General features: G+C 41.4%; 1 protein-coding gene across 2 annotated transcripts in view; it reads left to right on the forward strand.

Moving 5' to 3' along the window:
- Rpn3 (regulatory particle non-ATPase 3) overlaps nt 1-17,891 on the forward strand; it is an 82,146-nt gene that overhangs the window by 11,189 nt on the left and 53,066 nt on the right. Inside the window, exons 2-4 of one of the 2 annotated variants that reach the window (XM_080284979.1) lie at nt 3,521-3,745; nt 6,553-6,669; nt 14,506-14,626. In XM_080284979.1, the coding sequence (XP_080141105.1) occupies nt 3,521-3,745; nt 6,553-6,669; nt 14,506-14,626 (463 nt within the window). The remainder of the gene's footprint in view (nt 1-3,520; nt 3,746-6,552; nt 6,670-14,505; nt 14,627-17,891) is intronic. The other variant, XM_080284980.1, reaches the window with a different exon arrangement.

Raw genomic sequence — 17,891 nt, forward strand, 5'->3', positions numbered from 1 at the left:
TAAATTTGGTAATGAAAGTTGAGGAGATTGGTAATGTGGCCATTGTGATCTGGCAGCTCTGTTACCCCGCCATCATCACAGTCACAGCCTAACTCCGATGGAGAGCAGATGCTCATAGCAGTGCAAGCCACAGGTGCTTGTTTTTTGTGAATAAACAGTGAATAAACTTCAATACCTCGCCACTAGAACACACAGGAATTTACAGTGTTGTGCAGTGTTAAGAAATTAGAATTTAGAGTGCAGAGGATTAACTGTGGACTGCAAACTGGCGGTTTAAACCAGTCCAGGAGCCAGGGACTTGTAAGTACTTAGAATGTTTAATATTGTATAAACTCGCCTCTAAAACCTCATTTTATGGTTCTTTTGCATTTATTTCAGTCTTTTATGTCCCTTATTGGTGTGATTTGGGTCTTAAATAGGTGCAATGCATGTCCAGAGGGAGTTGTATAGGTGTTTCTCTGAGTTAGGGTCCATAAGTACAGGTCCATAAGCTGGGGCCCAATATCCGGACAGGACCACTATCCGGACCTGCCTATGGCTCTATTACGTCGGACGTTGGAGGGATTACTGTATATATATTTATATACTGTATATATATATATTTATATACTGTATATATATATTTATATACTGTATATATATATATATATATATATATATACAGTAGAACCTCTTTGGTCCGGACCCCTTTAATCCGGATTTCTGTTAATCCGGACAAAATTTAAAAATAATAAGCTCCAAAAATATGTTGAAAGTAATTCTAAAGTCATTTTCAGTATCGGGGTGGAAAGCGATTGTCATTCGTTTAGTCTCGGATCACGCTAGGTCGCTACATGGGCGCCTGTTTAAACACACGCTAGCATATGTTCCATCAACTAGTTCACCAACCATTTATATTTTTACGCTGTATTTCAAAAGTTAATCCTCCTTACCATGCCCCTTAATGCAAGTGTAGCTTCTGTAATGAATAAAGGTGTTAAAAGAAGGAGTTTGCTTACACAAAAATGGGTCAGAATATTCTGCAGTGTTTAGTGATTACAGTAGGTTATTTTTTGTACTTAAATATGCTTTACTTGTACATCAAACATTAGCTTCTTGCCCATATGGGTGTTATCAATATGCCAAAGATGACAATGTATTTTTTGCCTATGTAAGTTTTATTTTTATTCCAAATATTACAGTTAATTAATTAATTTATTTTTTTTGCCTACACGGGCCTTAGTCACTTACTACAAATTAAAATGTAGGCTAGTTTCTTGTCATGGCCTTACCTGTAAATTATGCAATACAAAACTACCTTACATGATTAGTTTTGTTATTTTAGTACCGGTATCCTTTTATCTTTTGCAGTTACGTAGGGTTGACGTATGCCACATATGTTAATAATTAACAAACATACCATATGTAGATAGAGTTTGGTATGAAATGGAGATTACCCTGATGGTCCGGACAATCTGCTAATTCGGACAACCCTTCCCCCCATATAGTCCGAATGAGAGAGGTTCTACTGTATATATATATATATATAGTAATCCCTCCACTATCTGATGTAATAGAGCCAAAGGCATGTCCAGAAAGTGGACTCGTCCAGAAAGTGGGCACCTGCCTGCTGGACTGGTACTTAAGGACCCTAACCCAGCCTAACTTTGCAAGCCACCTAAATAACTCCCTACTGGACATGCGTAGCACCTATTTAAACCTATTTAAAGCCCTGTTCACACCAATAATGGACATAAAGCATGAAATAAATGAAAAGGAACCAAAGAATGAGGAATTAGAAGTGACTGTACCTCAGTCAGGGTACTTACAGCACATTTGTGGCCGCCTTCTTAAGGCTTTGTCAGTGGTGAAAATGCTCTTGAAGCACGTACAGTAATCCAGTGTTGTGCTGCACTTACAGTAATTCTTTGCACTGTGAGTTATAATTATTTAACACTGCACATTGTTAATTGCACCACGCCAGTTTCAACCGCCAGTTTGCACTCCATAGTTAATCCTTTGCAGTCTAAATTCTAATTTCTTAACACTGCACAACACTGTAAATTCTCGTGTGATCTACTGGCGAGGTATTGCAGTTTATTAAAAACAAAAACGAGCACGTGTGGCATCCACTGCGATAAGCATCCTCTTGCAATCGAAGTTAAGCAGTAACTGTTGGAGTGTTGGTGACGGGGAAACAGAGTTGCCAGATCGCAACAGCCACATTACCAAACTCCTCAATTTTCATTACCAAATTCGTAAAGCTAGCATTTATTCTTCACTAATTATATATACAAGTAGAAATACATGTAATCACTCTCCTTATAATTAACAGCACGTTGATTATTTTCACGCTGTGTAGGCTAGCAAATTAATCAGAGAGAGCAGACAATGCACCATCTCCATCCTGTGTATCCTCATACACGTGAAAAATCCATTTGGTAATGCATTATTCTGATTCAATACCAAACGAATTTTTCATTACCAAATTGACCCACATATGGTAATGAAAAATGCCAGATGGCAACCCTGACAGGGGAGGGGGGAGGAAGGAAGGGGTGAAGGGGCCACGGTGTAAACAGCTGTTCGGCGCTGCGCGGCAATTTCAAATTACAGGAGGGGAAAAAATCGTTTTGGGGGGGGTATTTTTTTCCTCTTTTGGCCATTTTTGGGATCTGAAGGTCCAGGTCCACAATGTCCAGTAAGTGGGGTGTCTGGAAAGTGGGCGTCTGGATAGTATAGGGATTACTGTATATTTATGTACCGGTATATGTATACTGTATATATACTGTATACCGGTATGTACTGGTATCTGTATCCTAGCCTTGGTATTGTTTGAAAGGCCATTTATGGGTACAGTATTTTGGAAATGGACTTAACCTGTCTGAGAAAACCACTTCCTTCTTTCTTAACCATGGCATTGAGAGACCACATTCGTAAAGTTCCTTGAGCCAAAGTTGTTTTTGAAGTAAGTGCAAGTAAGCTTTTTTTTTTTCTCTTTCTTTTTTTTTTCTTTTTTTTTTTCAGATTGCTGCCTCTGAAAGTAGATATATCAATTAAGTATCAGTAAAAATCCTGAAACTGATATGTCAGTTAGAATAGCATAGGCTCTGCACCCCCAAAATGTGCCCCTTGCATAGAATCTGTACAGGGAGAAAAATACATTTTTGACTTGGTGAATTCCCATTTTTGTCTTTTGGTATATAAATTGGTATATAGGCATGCTTATATCTCAGGCAAGATGCATGTGTCCCATTTTTGTCTTTTGGTTTATAGGCATGCTTATATCTCAGGCAAGATGCATGTGTCAGCAGTTATCTGTGTGGCCATTAGCTATGGTACCATTAAAATCCACCTTGTTCCCCACCTGTCTTATCTCGTGTTAGGCTTTGCACCCTCCCTGTAGCCTCAGTGCTGTACTGAACACCTTCCCTGGAGTGTTAAAAAAATACTGATTTCATACTTACTTAACATCCTTCACATTGGAGCCTATCTCATGTGAATTTTAAGAGATAGCACTATAGTCATGATGCAATTACAGATATCAAGGAACAGATCAGACTGGTGGAGCGGAGCATTGTGAGCAAGGAGCCAAGATTTGTGCTGCGTGTACTGCGAGGACTTCCAGCTACCCGGCGCCGCCTCACTCCAGCTGTGCTGCGCCGCCTGGTTGCCACCTACTATAGCAAGCCAGAAAATAAATCTGAGCGTGAGGCCATTCTGCAGTTCATTGAGGAACCCATGGATACAGATCTTGCTTCTCAAAGTGAGTGGTACAGTACACTATACCCCAAAACTGTGAAATCTCCCTGTGTATCTAAACCTACTGAGCAGTTTACTTATAACCGTATAGAAGCTGTCCACAGTCATTATATTGTACACACAAAATGTAAAATATCTGCTGAAAAGGTCTTTTCTTTATCTGAAATACTGCATACAGATGTAGCATCTGTCTAACAGCAGAACCTTTAACATCTGTTGAAAAGCAGAACCTCCCTCGTTCATTTATACCACATGGCAGTGGTTCCCCAACTGGGGGCCATAGTGTATTCCTTAGGGGATCCATGGAGTAATATTTAGAATCTGTTTCACCACTGAGAGAAAATTATTGCTGTCTTTTGTACTACAGCTCACAGACTGTCCCTCTGTTTCTGTTGGTCTTATCTCCTTATCTCTACAAAAGAGAATCTTCAAATCTGTTTGACCTGAGACTGAAAGATTGTAATCAGTTCAATGTGGAAGATGATCTCTTATGTGCCCTTACTGTTTCTCATCCAGTGATAATTCAGCTGGTATCAGAAATCCATTTTCATCAGTAATGCTGAGTTTTTATGTTAACTTTCAGAGTGTTCTTTGACCTGTATGCAGTGCATCTCAGTGTATAATTACCAGAATTGTTTATTTAAAAAAGAAAAAAAAATGCTCATTTGAGTGCAGTTGCTGTGCTTCTTCAAATGAAGATGTAGGTGGAGGCCTTGATGTTATCGTATTTTTTCCAAGGGGCCAGAGAACGGAAAGCCATATGGCATCACATGGTGTGGGACTCAAACTGGTCCTGAGTTTATCAAGTGAAGCAACCTGGTCAGCTAGGTTCATTAATTCCATTCCTCTTTTAGGTACTTTAGAAGCAGTACATACCTTGGCTGGGGCAGGTAAGGAATGATATAGGACCATAATGGGTGTAACAAAAGTTGACTAAAGTTACAGTTCAACCTATAGGTGATCACAGTGTGGTGTCATGAGGCTTGGTATGGTATCAGGAAGTGTGAGTGGAGAGATGCCTGCTAGGGGAAATGAGTTGTATGAGAGGATCATGTGAGTTCAGTGCAAAGACAAACAACTGAGAAAGTTCAGTGGCACTGTAGTGCTGATGTAAACATTCTGGAAAATTTTAGGTGGACCCTGAGATGGTTTGGCCAGTAATGGAAATCCTTACACAAGTAAATCTTTCCACTTACATACAAGAAGACTATAAGGTGCCCTTGCTCACTCTTAGTGATAAAATTTTTAAAAATTTAGGTGAGATTCTGGAAGGCAAACTGCAAGCTATCAAGAATACTTTCTTAATCCGCCCCATCCCGACCACTTTTCCACCACTGACTCCCCCCAGTCCTGACCATTTTAGGATTTTTTTTTTTTTTTTTTTTTTGCTCAAACCTTCTTTTTTGGTGAGAAACATCGAAAATTCATAGAGAAATCGCTCACCTGAGGTTTAAAATACTCATTACAGGTAGGAGTACCTCCTTACCTTACTGGGTTTTCTATCAGGCTGGCACCAAAGAAAACGAGTTCTGTGGGAGGATAACTATTTCATACCACTCATAAACGGTATTTATTTATTTACTTGGTACGAATTTATATGTAGTACAAGAGTATATTGGTTTTCAAGCAGTAATATAGGCATTATAAGCATTGTTTCACTCACTAATACCTGACCTTTTTTTGCCACATTACCTGACCTTTTTTTGCCACATTACCTGATCATCATTTCTAACTGTTTCTTCCTCTAATGCTATGTAAAGTTTGTCCTCCACATTGTCATTGATTGGGGAATCACTCTGGCCCTGAATTTCGTACCGTGGCATGACATGGCTATACTGGCCAGGTCACTGATAACAGGTGAATTGCTGAGACAATGGCATACAGGGGGGGGGAGGAGGTCATGCTGGGTAAGGCATTGTCCTTGCCTGGCATCTTGTTGAGGAAGCTGTCACGTGTATACGTACCAAAAATGGCATGAAAATTGAAAATTGTGCAAATTAGGGACCTTGCAATTTTTTCGCGTTTATGTATGTTGACGGGATTGGCAGTGACAAAACGTGTGGACGTTAAAGAACGTCGACGGGACGCCGCGGGTTAAAGGCATGTTGCAGCCCAGGGGGGGGGGGGAATCACTTATTTATACAGTATATGAATCTATAAGACTCTAGGTGCCCCTGCTCACTCGTAGTGATAATTTTTTTTTTTTTTTTAATTAGGCGAGATTCTGGAAGGCATGCTACAAGCTACCAGAAATGCATTCTTAAAAGACATGTTGCAGCTAAGGGAGTAAAAAAAAAAAAAAAAAATCATTTTATTTTTTTATATATGAATCTGTTGGTAGGGCACAGATTAAGAGTGAAAGGAGAGGAAATAAGTTATCTGAGCAGAGCATGTGGAATTCCATGGGGAGATGGACAGAAAAGTGAATTTAAGAAGAGTTCTGGTATTGATGTGGATGTGCTGGAAAGTGTTAGAAGTACCATGAGATGGTTTGGCTTTGTGGAGAGAATGGAAAATGTGAGATTGATTAAGAGAGAGTATGTGAGTGATGTAGAGTGGGAGGGGGACACTGGATGAGATGGAGGGATGGGTTGAGCAAGTTTTATGAGTGAGGGTGTTGTGAGTTAGAGATTTAGAGGGTGGTTAGCCGGATGACAGAGGATAGGGTGACATGGAGGCGATTTATTTGTGGTCATCCATTCCTACAATAAGGCACCTGGCTGTCGGTTGAGAGTCATGGTAAATAGATATACAGATGGATAGAGATTTCATTATTGCAGCCATTGCTATAATAAGACTTTACATATGCAGGTGTTACAGTGCGGCCACGTGGAGCACTGGTGCTGGAGGTGGATGTGTATGTCCATTTATTAGTGTTGCTGCGTCTCCTTGATACCTCCAGTCATGCTCAGGCCCTCAAGTGCTCAGGTTAGTTCCATTGTTTGTGGCTAGTTTTCTATTGGTTATGTTTCACCTTAGAATGAATTTTCTGCCTCCCCATACAAAACATCAGCTTTGGTATGACTGATTCTGTAAGAGGAAGTGCGGCATAATTTTTATGGACTCACTGAATGATTGATTTCAACCACTGAATAGTTTGGTCACAACAATGTGCATGACTAAGAATTCAACAAGAGTACATAAACTGACAGTCATGATTGCATCATGAATAGTTCTGTTCTGAATTTCCTGAGACGCTCGCAGTTGATGGTGATCTTGCCAACTGCACCCTTCCTGGATGACAGGCCACAATGTCATACCTCCCACAAACATTGTGGAACAGGGAACAGAGCGTTGTTATTCGAAGAAAGACTTGTCTAAAAGATATGGGAGTGAATATTAAAAGGAATATAATCCAGTGTAACTATAGATGGATATGGAACTGAAAGCAACTTTTACCATCTGAATATTATATTTACAAACCAGGTGCTTAATTTGACATCATTCTACCTGTCGTACACTGTTGTCATGTTCCAACATTGGTACTGAACCACTCTTAAACATGCCTCACCACAATTGTGAAAACTCTTAACAGCATTCAGCAGTTTTCCATCCACACCATACAGTACATACATAAAATTTGTCATATTCCTTCCTTCTCAGCAGACTTTACCATCTATCAATCCAGTTATTTATCTCCCAAAATTAGGTGGGTGGGTCATTCCATGAAAATGTCAACCTTTAGTGTCAATCAGAATTAATCTATCTATAGCCCGACGCCCTAATCCCGCAAAGGGTGACCTCAGACAAATCACCTCCAAGTCACTCTGTCACCCACCATTTGACTACTCTCCCCCCAGCTCCCCCCCCCTCCCCCTCATACCTCTCAACTCCATCCCTCCACCTCATCCTCGGTCTACCCCTCCCTCTCCCTCCCTCCACCTCACCTACATACACCCTCTTAGTCAGTCTTTCATTCTCCATTCTCTCCGCATGTCCGAACCATCTCAGTATATTTCTCCTAATTTTCTCAATCACATCCACATCCACCCCACAACGTTCCTTCACTTCTTCATTCATCAACCTGTCCCTCCATGTCACTCCACATGCTCCTCTCAAGTAACTCATTTCCACTGCTCTCACTCCTGACTTGTTCCCCTCTTGCAGGTTCCACGCCTCGCTTCCATATATCAGGGTAGGGATCACAATACTATCATGCAGTAACTTCTTAACTTCCATACTCTCCTTCCTATTCCTCATCACTGCTTTCAGTGTACCAACAACCTTCCTTCCCTGCTGTACTCTTTCACGCACTTCTTCCCTCAAAGTTCCATCCTTACTCATCACACTACCCAAGTACTTAAATGCACTCACATTCTCCATATCCTCACCATCCAACCTTACTGTACATTCTGTGACTTCATTCCTCTCAAACACCATAACTTTACTTTTGTTTACATTAACTTTCAGTTTCCTCCTACACACTGTCCCAAATTCATTCACCAAACCTTGCAACTCCCATTCATCTTCACTCAACAATACTGTATCATCAACAAACAGCAACACCAGAATCTTCCAAATCTCACCCTCATTCATTAGAGCCACCCCCACATCCACTGCCCTACCTTGCACCTCCTTTACAACCCCATCCATGTATGTATTAAACAGCCATGGAGACATCACACAACCCTGTTTCAGTCCTACATTGAGATCAAAGAACTCACTCAGCTCACCATCCACGCACACCGTAGCCCTAGCTCCTTCGTACATACTCTTCACAGCACTCAGCAATTTCCCCTCCACTCCATATATTCTTAGTACCTTCCACATACCTTGCCTATCTATTCTGTCACAAGCTTTCTCCAAGTCCATGAAGGCAGCATACACTTTCTTTCCCTTCTCTAGATACTTTTCCACTAAACATCTTAGAACAAATATCTGATCTACCCACCCCTTTCCCTTCCTAAATCCCCCTTGTTCCTTTCCAACTAGCTCCTGTGTCATATGCCTAACCCTATCAATGAGTATTCTACCATATATTTTACTAGTCACACTAAGAAGGCAAATACCCCTATGGTTACCACATACTCCTCTCTCCCCCTTTCCTTTGTATAAAGGAACAGTTATACCTGATTTCCAGTCCTCTGGAACCCTTCCTTCTTCCCAAGCCAATCTACACAACTTCCATATCCACTCCACAACAATCTCACTCCCATATCTCAGCATTTCACCACACACTCCATCAATTCCTGGGGCCTTTCCCAACTTGATCTTCTTCATTGCTTCCACTACTTCTGCCCTACTGATCTCTTCCTCCCTCCTCTCATCTCTTCTTCTCCAAGCCATTCCCCAACCACTTATACTCGCACTGCTCTCACTCTCTACATTCAACAAATCCTCAAAGTTCTCCTTCCATCTCAATTTCTCTTTCTTCTCCACCAACAATCTATTATTCCTGTCTTTCACTCCCCTACTATTTCCCCTTTCACACTGCCTTACTTTCTTTACCTCCTTCCAAAACAATTTCTTACTCTCCCTCCATTTCACACTCAGATTCCTCCCAAACCCTTCATACTCTCCTTCACCAGTCTCTTCACCTCCCTTCTCTTGCTCACATATACTTCTTTCATCTCTCTCTCATCTTCTCCCCTACCTCTACTTGCTAACCATTCACTATATGCCTTCTTCTTTTGTTCTACAGCTCTTTTCACCTCATCATTCCACCATGCTATCCCTTTCACACCCTTGCATCTCCTTCTCACTCCACAAACCACCTCACACGCTGCGCCTATCTCTTCCGTGAATATCTTACATACGTCTTCCACCCCTTCCATCTGCTCTAGCTCGTACCTTCCCAATCTTTCTTCCACTATGCTCTTATACTCTGCCATTCTCTCACTATCTTGCAAATTCTCCACTCTTCTCACAGGAGCTGTTTCCTCCTGTCTTCCCTTTCGTCTCTTCACCCATTTTCTTTGCAGCTTTACCTTGGCCATCACTAAGTGATGGTCTGAGACTCCATTCCCCCATCCTCTCCAAACTCTTGCATCCAACACTTGTCTTCTCATTTGCTCATCCACACACACATAGTCTATCATTGCCTTTCTTTCAACAAGTTCACCATCCATCCTTCTCATTACTCTCCATGTATACCGGTGGATCATCTTATGCCGAAAGTAGGTGTTGGCTATTGCCAACCCCTTACCAGCACAGGTGTCCACCAGTGCACTACCATTCCCATCTACTTCAGCTGGCACACCCCACTAACCAACCACCCCATCTTCTCATACATTCCCAACTTTGCCATTCATGTCTCCAATCAAACGCACTCTCTCGCTCCTCTCAAATTTGTCCATACATGCTTCTACTCTCGCCCAAAACTCATATAAAGATTATATATCATTTTAAAGCTTAAACATTGAATTTTATGAATCTTGACAGAATAAGTTTCTAAACTGTCTGTTGAGAGTGGGGCATTAAAAAATGTTGTACCAAGTCAATGAAGAAAAATTCATGCTGAAATTAGTGATTTTTTTCATCATCATTGACCTGAGTATGTATTTGTTTGGAATGCTGTCATTGGTTTTTATTGAAATAGCATCTGATTGAGCTGTAACTGTCACAACAGTTCTTTACATATACTTTGTGGTCAGACTGTGACATGACTTTGAAGTGGATGTACTTCAGAAGTAACGGGTGTGACATTTTTTTTAACATTTTTTCCCATACCGTGTACACAGCTTGCGAATTGGAGAAAACTAACTTAAATTTATATTATAAATAGGTATCCTAGTACCTTACTATTGTAGCCCTGTGATGTCTTGTAAGAGACTCTGGTAAGCCATATGCTCCATCACACATATTACATGCATAGCGTGATGAACGTTACCAGGAAAAAAACGTAATGTTTCTAACGCACAGTTTTAAACAAGAAATCACTGCAGTTACACTGAATTCAGGGAGAGATGGGTTGGTATGGTGGGAGGACTGGATAGGTTGATGTCATGGATGGCATTGTTGGGTGAGTAGGGTGGGTGGCATTCGTGGGTGAGGAGGGTGGGTTACCGTGGTTGGTGGACAAGATGGGTCATCAAGTTGTGTGGGTCTCCAGGGTGTATGGTGACACAGTGTGTCACCAGGGTGGCTGAAAAGATTGTGTGGCCGGGGTGCACTGCTTGGGTGGTTGGGTTGGTGGGTTGGGTGGGTGGGTAGGTTCAGGTGGGTAGATGTGTTGGGTGGCATTGTTGGATGAGCTTGGTGGGTGGCATTCGTGGGTGGGTAAGGTAGATGGCCAAGATCAATGTGCTTGGTGGGTTGCACAGGTGGCTGGGAATGGTGAGTGTTGGATGGGTTGAGTGAGCAGGTGGATGTGTGGATGGGTGGATATGTGGCTTCCCACATTACAAGGCAGGATTGGGACTTTTAGGGCTAGTGGTCATATAGCTTGTCACTGTCGGTTAAATTTTAGTACATCATTTAAGACAAATAAATGTTTGGAATAAAATTCTACACAGCTGGGTCATTCTGTTGAAGTCTGCTCCTCAGAATCATTATTTCTCACTGAGCTGAAGGTGGATGTTTACTTGAAATAATACACGTAATAGTAGAATAAATTATACTGTGTGACAAGACTTGAGAGAAAGCAAAGCTTCAGATCTTCGATCCATCCACCTAACAAATCGGTGGTTTTGTAGAGATAAGGAGGGGGAGTTGGGGGGTGGATGTGTGCAATTAACCTGCCCTCTGGTGGCAGACTACCCTTTCCCTGTATTTGTGTTGAATGCTGTACTGGTTCACTACACAACCAAGAAAATGTTTAAACATTATGAATTGCAGTCATTGAGCCAGTGCCCGAAGAGGGCATGATCAAAGTTAATTATGGTACCTTAGAAAAGAGGGACATCAGCATAGTGGGTCATAGTCAGTTTCATTTCCCTGACAACCCAGCAGAGATGAGATAGCAGAGGACTTGGTTGTGCTAGCTTTTCCAACTCCCCAAGTATCAAGAATGGTACATACATTCAAAGGGGTGACTTTTCCCTCCTTCAGCAACTAGTCTATGTTGATGTCACTTAAACAGGAATTGTCTTCTGGTTAGTTCAGTCATTCATTCATCATTTAATCCAATGTTGCTCCATGAGGCACATAGGAGCCTGGGTTTAGGCAAGTTCACCCTGACATTTAAGATGAGAGTGATCAGCCTCACTCATCCTTGAGTAGCATTACATCCATCCAGCCATCCATCATCCAACCCTACGTTGCCCCACGAGGAGCATAGGAGCCCAAGACTTGGCAGTTGGCCCTGACATTTAAGATGAGAGTGACCAGCCTCACTCATCCCTGAGTGGCATTATGTGAGCAATAAACCCCAACCACCCCATGGATATAAACCTTCACTTGCTCAATCCGACTGGGGTGCAATATTTGCCCACTAAACCACCAGGTGCCAAAATTTGGTTATATGGTTACCACCCAGCATAGTAAATGGTTTCTGGTGTACAGGAAACCATTTGGCTTATCATTTAGCGTAGTCACTCACAGGCAGAAGGAAGAGGAAAGAATGAAGGGAAGAAAGACGGAAGAGGGAGTGTAAAGTCACCCATAGAAGGACAAGGAAAGACTGAAGGAGAGAAAGACAAGAGGATGGAAGGAAAGAATGATGGAGGAAAGGAAAGCGCAGACACCCGAGAGCAGCAATACATTGAGTGAGTGGATGGTGAGCACCCCCACCTATCACAAAAACCCCATCCTCCCCATGGGTATAAACCTGCACCAGCTCAATCCGATTGGAGCACCTTAATTGCCCACTAAACCACCAGGCGCCATAATTTGGTCAAAATGGTTACCACTGAGTGTAGTAAATGGTTTCCTGGTGTACAGGAAACCATTTGGCTTGTCACTCGAAGTAGAGTCACCCATAGACAAGGAAGAGGAAAGAATGAAGGAAGGAAAGATGGAAGAGGAAAGTTGGAAAGAAAGAAGGAAGAGAGGAAAGGGCAGGCACTCAAGAGCAGCACTGCACCAAGTGAGTGGATGGTGAATGCCCCCCACAGACCACTTTCAGGTAAGTTTATTATGTAAATATCACATCAGTACACGTTTTGTTTACGTTTGTGATATTCACAATTACAGTACTGTAATTAAAATAAGAGTTAATTGTATAATCATATTTCAATAAAAAATTGCACAAGTAACATTTCTTACTTTTTCGGTAACGTGACTTACGGTCACATCATCCTTAACAGCACAACAGTTATTAGCAATATATAATAAATTTTACTGGGTATGGGTATGATCCTTATCTGTTCACATATTATTGATATGAAGCACCTCTTGATTGAACCAGTCAGATCACATTCTTATTTTCATTCATTCATTCATTGCCAGACGCCATGTATCCCAAACGGGGTGGCCAAGGGCTTCGAGTTAATTGTTTTACAGGAAGGGGCACTAATCCTCCACCAACCCCACTTGACACGTAGGGAGAACGTTAATATTACTTATTCCAACTACAAGATGGGTTAGCATCACGGTAACGTTCCTCATGCAGCTTTTGAAAATCAGTGTAACATCCAAATTAAAACATATAAACAATCCGACTGCGGTATGATGTAGGGTGAAGTGTTGGTTATATCATCATCATCATCTAATCTTGTGTTGCCCCATGAGAAGCATAGGAGCCCAGGGCTAGGCAAGTTGGTTCTGACATTAAAGATGAAAGTGACCAGCCTCACTCATCCCTGAGTGGCATTATGTGAGCAATAAACCCCAACCACCCCTTCTGGCCACTATCATTTCAAAAGACATCCCTTTGGTCTTAGAAATGCCTCAGTATTCATGAGGCTTATCCATTCTGTATTCAGTGGTATGATCGGTCATTGTCATTTTGCATATCATATAATTTTCTTATCATTCACTTATAATATCAGTGTTGTTTTGCTATTTAAATTGTCTTCTGTTAATCTCTATATCAGCAAAAAATATCATGAGATATCTGCTTCACCCAGGGGGTGGAGAGAAATGTATGAGTAAGCAACTGGATGTTTTGGGCTGAGGGATCTGTGAACTTCCTGAGTTAGGCTGAGGCCAGCAGGCTTCTTGTAAATTCTGCTGGAGGGACAGTTCTATCTGTAAACAGTGTAGGGGGTGACAATGGGCAACACACACAAAGGAAAATATCTACCTGTGTCCTGAAAAATTGTATGAGAGTTAGAGATCAACTAACCTCTGTGGGTGTAACGTCTAAGCTCCCAGTAAAGTGTCCAATAGTAATACGGAGTCTTTAAGATCAACCTGAAATCCTGATGGTAATTCTATGGGCCCAAATCTCACATTAGCACACATAATGCTTTCAGTATCCTGTCTCTGTGTAATGTAAGGAGGCAAGGTTAAAATCATAGCCAATATTGCTCATAACAAATAAAAATTTCGGAAAACAGCTACGAAATAATGTTCTACGAACTAGTGGATCTGGTTTACATACATTCATACATCATCTACATAAAATTTAAATAATTGTTCAGGCAATGGAAAATCACACAAATGTTTAAAAGTCATTGACCTTGTTATCATCCATCTAATAAGCTAAACAACACAGACCAGTTGCACCACTCCCACGTATACTCCTAACCTCTAACCATCCACCTCCCGTATATCTGCAGTACATACCCATCCCACCTTTACACAGTTACCAGGCAAATACTTGTGTAGCAGCTGCTTCTGCTTTACATGTGGTTTGATTTTGTAGCCAGGTGTCTAATGTAGAAATATCTACAGGTGTTCAAGTACTCACTTTTTGTTTTTCCATTTATTTTATTTTTTTAGATCTGCTGATGACAAAAGTTACCTCAGTGAACCGCCGCACACTGGATCTTCTGGCAGCTCGTTGCTACTTTTACCATTCACGTGTATATGAGCTTAATTCCCGCCTTGATGAGATCAGGGGGTAAGTATGATGTATTGGGGAGTACTGTACTGCTCAGTGACCAGTTCATTTAAAATAACTGTGAATTTTGCTACAGATACCTGGTTGTATATTGTTTTGCTACCTATCACAGTTTATCCTCCCTCCCCCCTCCCCTCCCCTCCCCCCCCCTTTTTTTTTATAATGTAAAAGGCTCCAACATGTTCGCATGTATCAGCATTGGTCATCTAATGGCGGGTCTCCATCGTTTTGTTTTTAAAGGCTCCAACATGCTTGCATGTGTCGGCCTTGGTCACCTAATGGCGGCTCTCCACGCTGCACGAGCCATTGCAGCCTCCTTGTTCAGTCCCTTAACCCTAAGGTCACATTTAATGACCTCGTCCCATGTCTTTCTCGGTCTACCCCTCATAACCCCACCCCCAATATTAACACTTCTCACCTTCCTCACCCAATTATCATCCCCCATCCTCTCCACATGTGAAAACCACTCAATCTACCTCTCCTCATCACAACACCAATACACTCCAGTCCCATCCTACCTCTCAACTCTTCCATTGTAAACCCAGCCCCTCCAGGCCTTGGACGCAGGGACGCACTGCACATCCACCTAATCATTGTCATTTCTGTACGTCTGAGCCGGCGAATGTCTTCCACCTTCACTGCCCAGGTCTCACTGCCATACAGCATTACACTCCTAACACATGCTGCATACAAAGATCCCTTAGCACGTAGGGAGAGCCCTCTCAATGTCAGGAGAGGCAAGAGCTCCCTGAACTTCTTCCAACCACTTCTCACCCTAGCCACAGAGCTAGCTCCAGCCCCACCTCCAGCACACAACATGTCTCCCAAATAACAAAACTGCTGCTCGATTTCTGGCAACCTCCCTGCTTTGTCTCTTGTCCCAGAGTTCACATTCTGTGACCTCATCCCAGATGTTTATTTACATTAGGCGATACTGTACTGTACTGTACTGCTTTTACTGGAGGGATTTAATGTGTACGGTATATGTATGTATTGTATAATCCCACATCTTATAGAGATACCACCTTACCAAAAATGCATTCTTTGCAGAATTGGCTGTATATAGCTATTGTTTGTGTGTTTGTTTTCTAAATAATAAAATAAGATATAGAGAATTATTTCTAATAGAATGCCAGGCATTGAATACTGTTAATCTTGAAGTTAATGTTGAGATGGTGTAGTGTTTACCATATATTTCATCATACACTGTGACCATTGTATGTTGGATATACAGTCGTGATTGTAAATAATCACCTATCCCCTGGTACCCCTTGCCTCAGGCTGGCTCCTTTATGCATGACAAGTTGCAATGGAGTAAGAGGGGCTGAGAGGGAGGAGCCAGAGAGAGAAGGGAAGGTAGGTGGGGGAACGAGTGATGGTGCAGGGAAGGAGTGAGGGAGGGGATGGAGGGTAGGTAGAGGAGGGAAAATGAAATGTGAAGTGGTGGTCACATTATTTATCTAATTTTTTCATTCAGGGCATGATATAAAGGAGTTAATATTCAGTAGAGAATGCTGCATTACACCTTGTTTAGTGGTGTCAGATAACAAGCTTTGGAGTAGTGATATCAAGAGCTGGCCCGTGAGAGGAATATACCGACGTGACAAATCAGTCATTAGTGTGGAGCCAGATATTTGTGTTTATTCGTGCCTTTTGACTTCGGATGTTGATTGGGATCTGGATGGCTTTGACTTCCGTAATGTTTGTGTAAGAAACGTCCTCTGCCCTTACATGTAAGTAATTTTTGGAACTAAATATCATATGCAACCTTTGACATGGCTGTGTCCACAGTAAATATGATCATCCTCATGGTATACACTCACTTTGTAGTCACCATCAAGTCAACTATTTTATGACATCTCTGTATGAAAAGGCCATCCAACGACCCCAGCACCCTCTCATCACCTTGGAATGATATTTTCCTCTGACATAAAACAGATACCCTGTAGTTACAATTTGGTAGACAAGTCAGTAGTGTGTTTTGCTGGAAACTTCTTGCTCTGCACTAATGTTTGATCTGTCACGTCTGTATATTCCTCTCATGAGCCAGTCCTTGATATCATCATTCTTTAGCTTGTTATCTGCTGCTGCTATACAAGGTGTAATGCAGCATTCTTTACCGAATATTAACTCCTTTAAATCATGCCCTGAATGAAAGAAAACTGACAAATAATGTGACCACCACTTTGTATTTCATTCTCCCTCCCCTACCTACCCTCCATCCCCTCCCTCACTCCTTCCCTGCACCATCACTCGTTCCCCCACCTACCTTCCCTTCTCTCTCTGGCTCCTCCCTCTCAGCCCCTCTTGGTCTACTGTGACTTGCCATTCATAAAGGAGCCAGGCTGAGGCACAGGGTACCAGCGGATAGGTGATTATGTATGACCACGACTGTACCTGTACTCCAATAGTGATCTAAAACTCTAAAAAGACGTGACATTGATACTGTAAAGTACATGGATCTAACCCTTTCACATTATTGGAGCCTAATTTTACTTTTGTAAAATATGCAATTTTCTCCCCCCCCCAAAAAAAAAAAAAAAAAAATGGTTAAATGATGAATAGTCGGACGGTATGATGTATTCAAATTTTGAGATTGACTTTGCAGATAATGCTGTATTGTTTATTAATACAGTATAATCACAAGTTAGTTTAGAAGCTGCAAGAAGACAGCAGGAAGGTGTTTTAGCATTAACATTACCCTACTGTGTGAGATATTAGTATGGAATAAATTTGAGAACTCAGAAGTGAGAGTTGTTATGGAACTGTCAAAGAAATATATGTTTGTAGGTTGAATTAAAGAATACTGAGCTTTATGAAAGATGTGTGTGCTATCATGCCATGGTGATGAAAAGAAAGAAAGGAAAAAAGAAAATTGGGTAAGACTAGGATGTTGAAAAGGGTGTACCGTATATGAACAAGTTTGAAGGTATGATAATGAATTTGACATTGTACGTTAGGTATGTGTCGTCAGATATTATTGTAAAACTTTATTGTAACTTAATTGCCAGTTACTGCTGTCTCATCATCACTATACATACATACTTTCTGTTGTGAATGACCAGCTCCCATACCCTCTTTCAGAGTGATCACAAATTGTGATTCTACTTCCTAAATTCGAATGTGTACCACATTTTATACTATTTCTGACTCGTGTTTTGTGTAGATATTGTCTTTCTACTTCATTTATGATCAGACATATCCAGTCTTATGCTTGCCTTTCATCTGTATCCTGTTTTTCCCCACTATTAGTGTAACTTTTTCT

Source organism: Coenobita brevimanus, chromosome 103 (assembly GCF_032717465.1).
Source record: "Coenobita brevimanus isolate Jiangsu-jjx chromosome 103, ASM3271746v2, whole genome shotgun sequence".
NCBI lineage: Eukaryota > Metazoa > Arthropoda > Malacostraca > Decapoda > Coenobitidae > Coenobita > Coenobita brevimanus.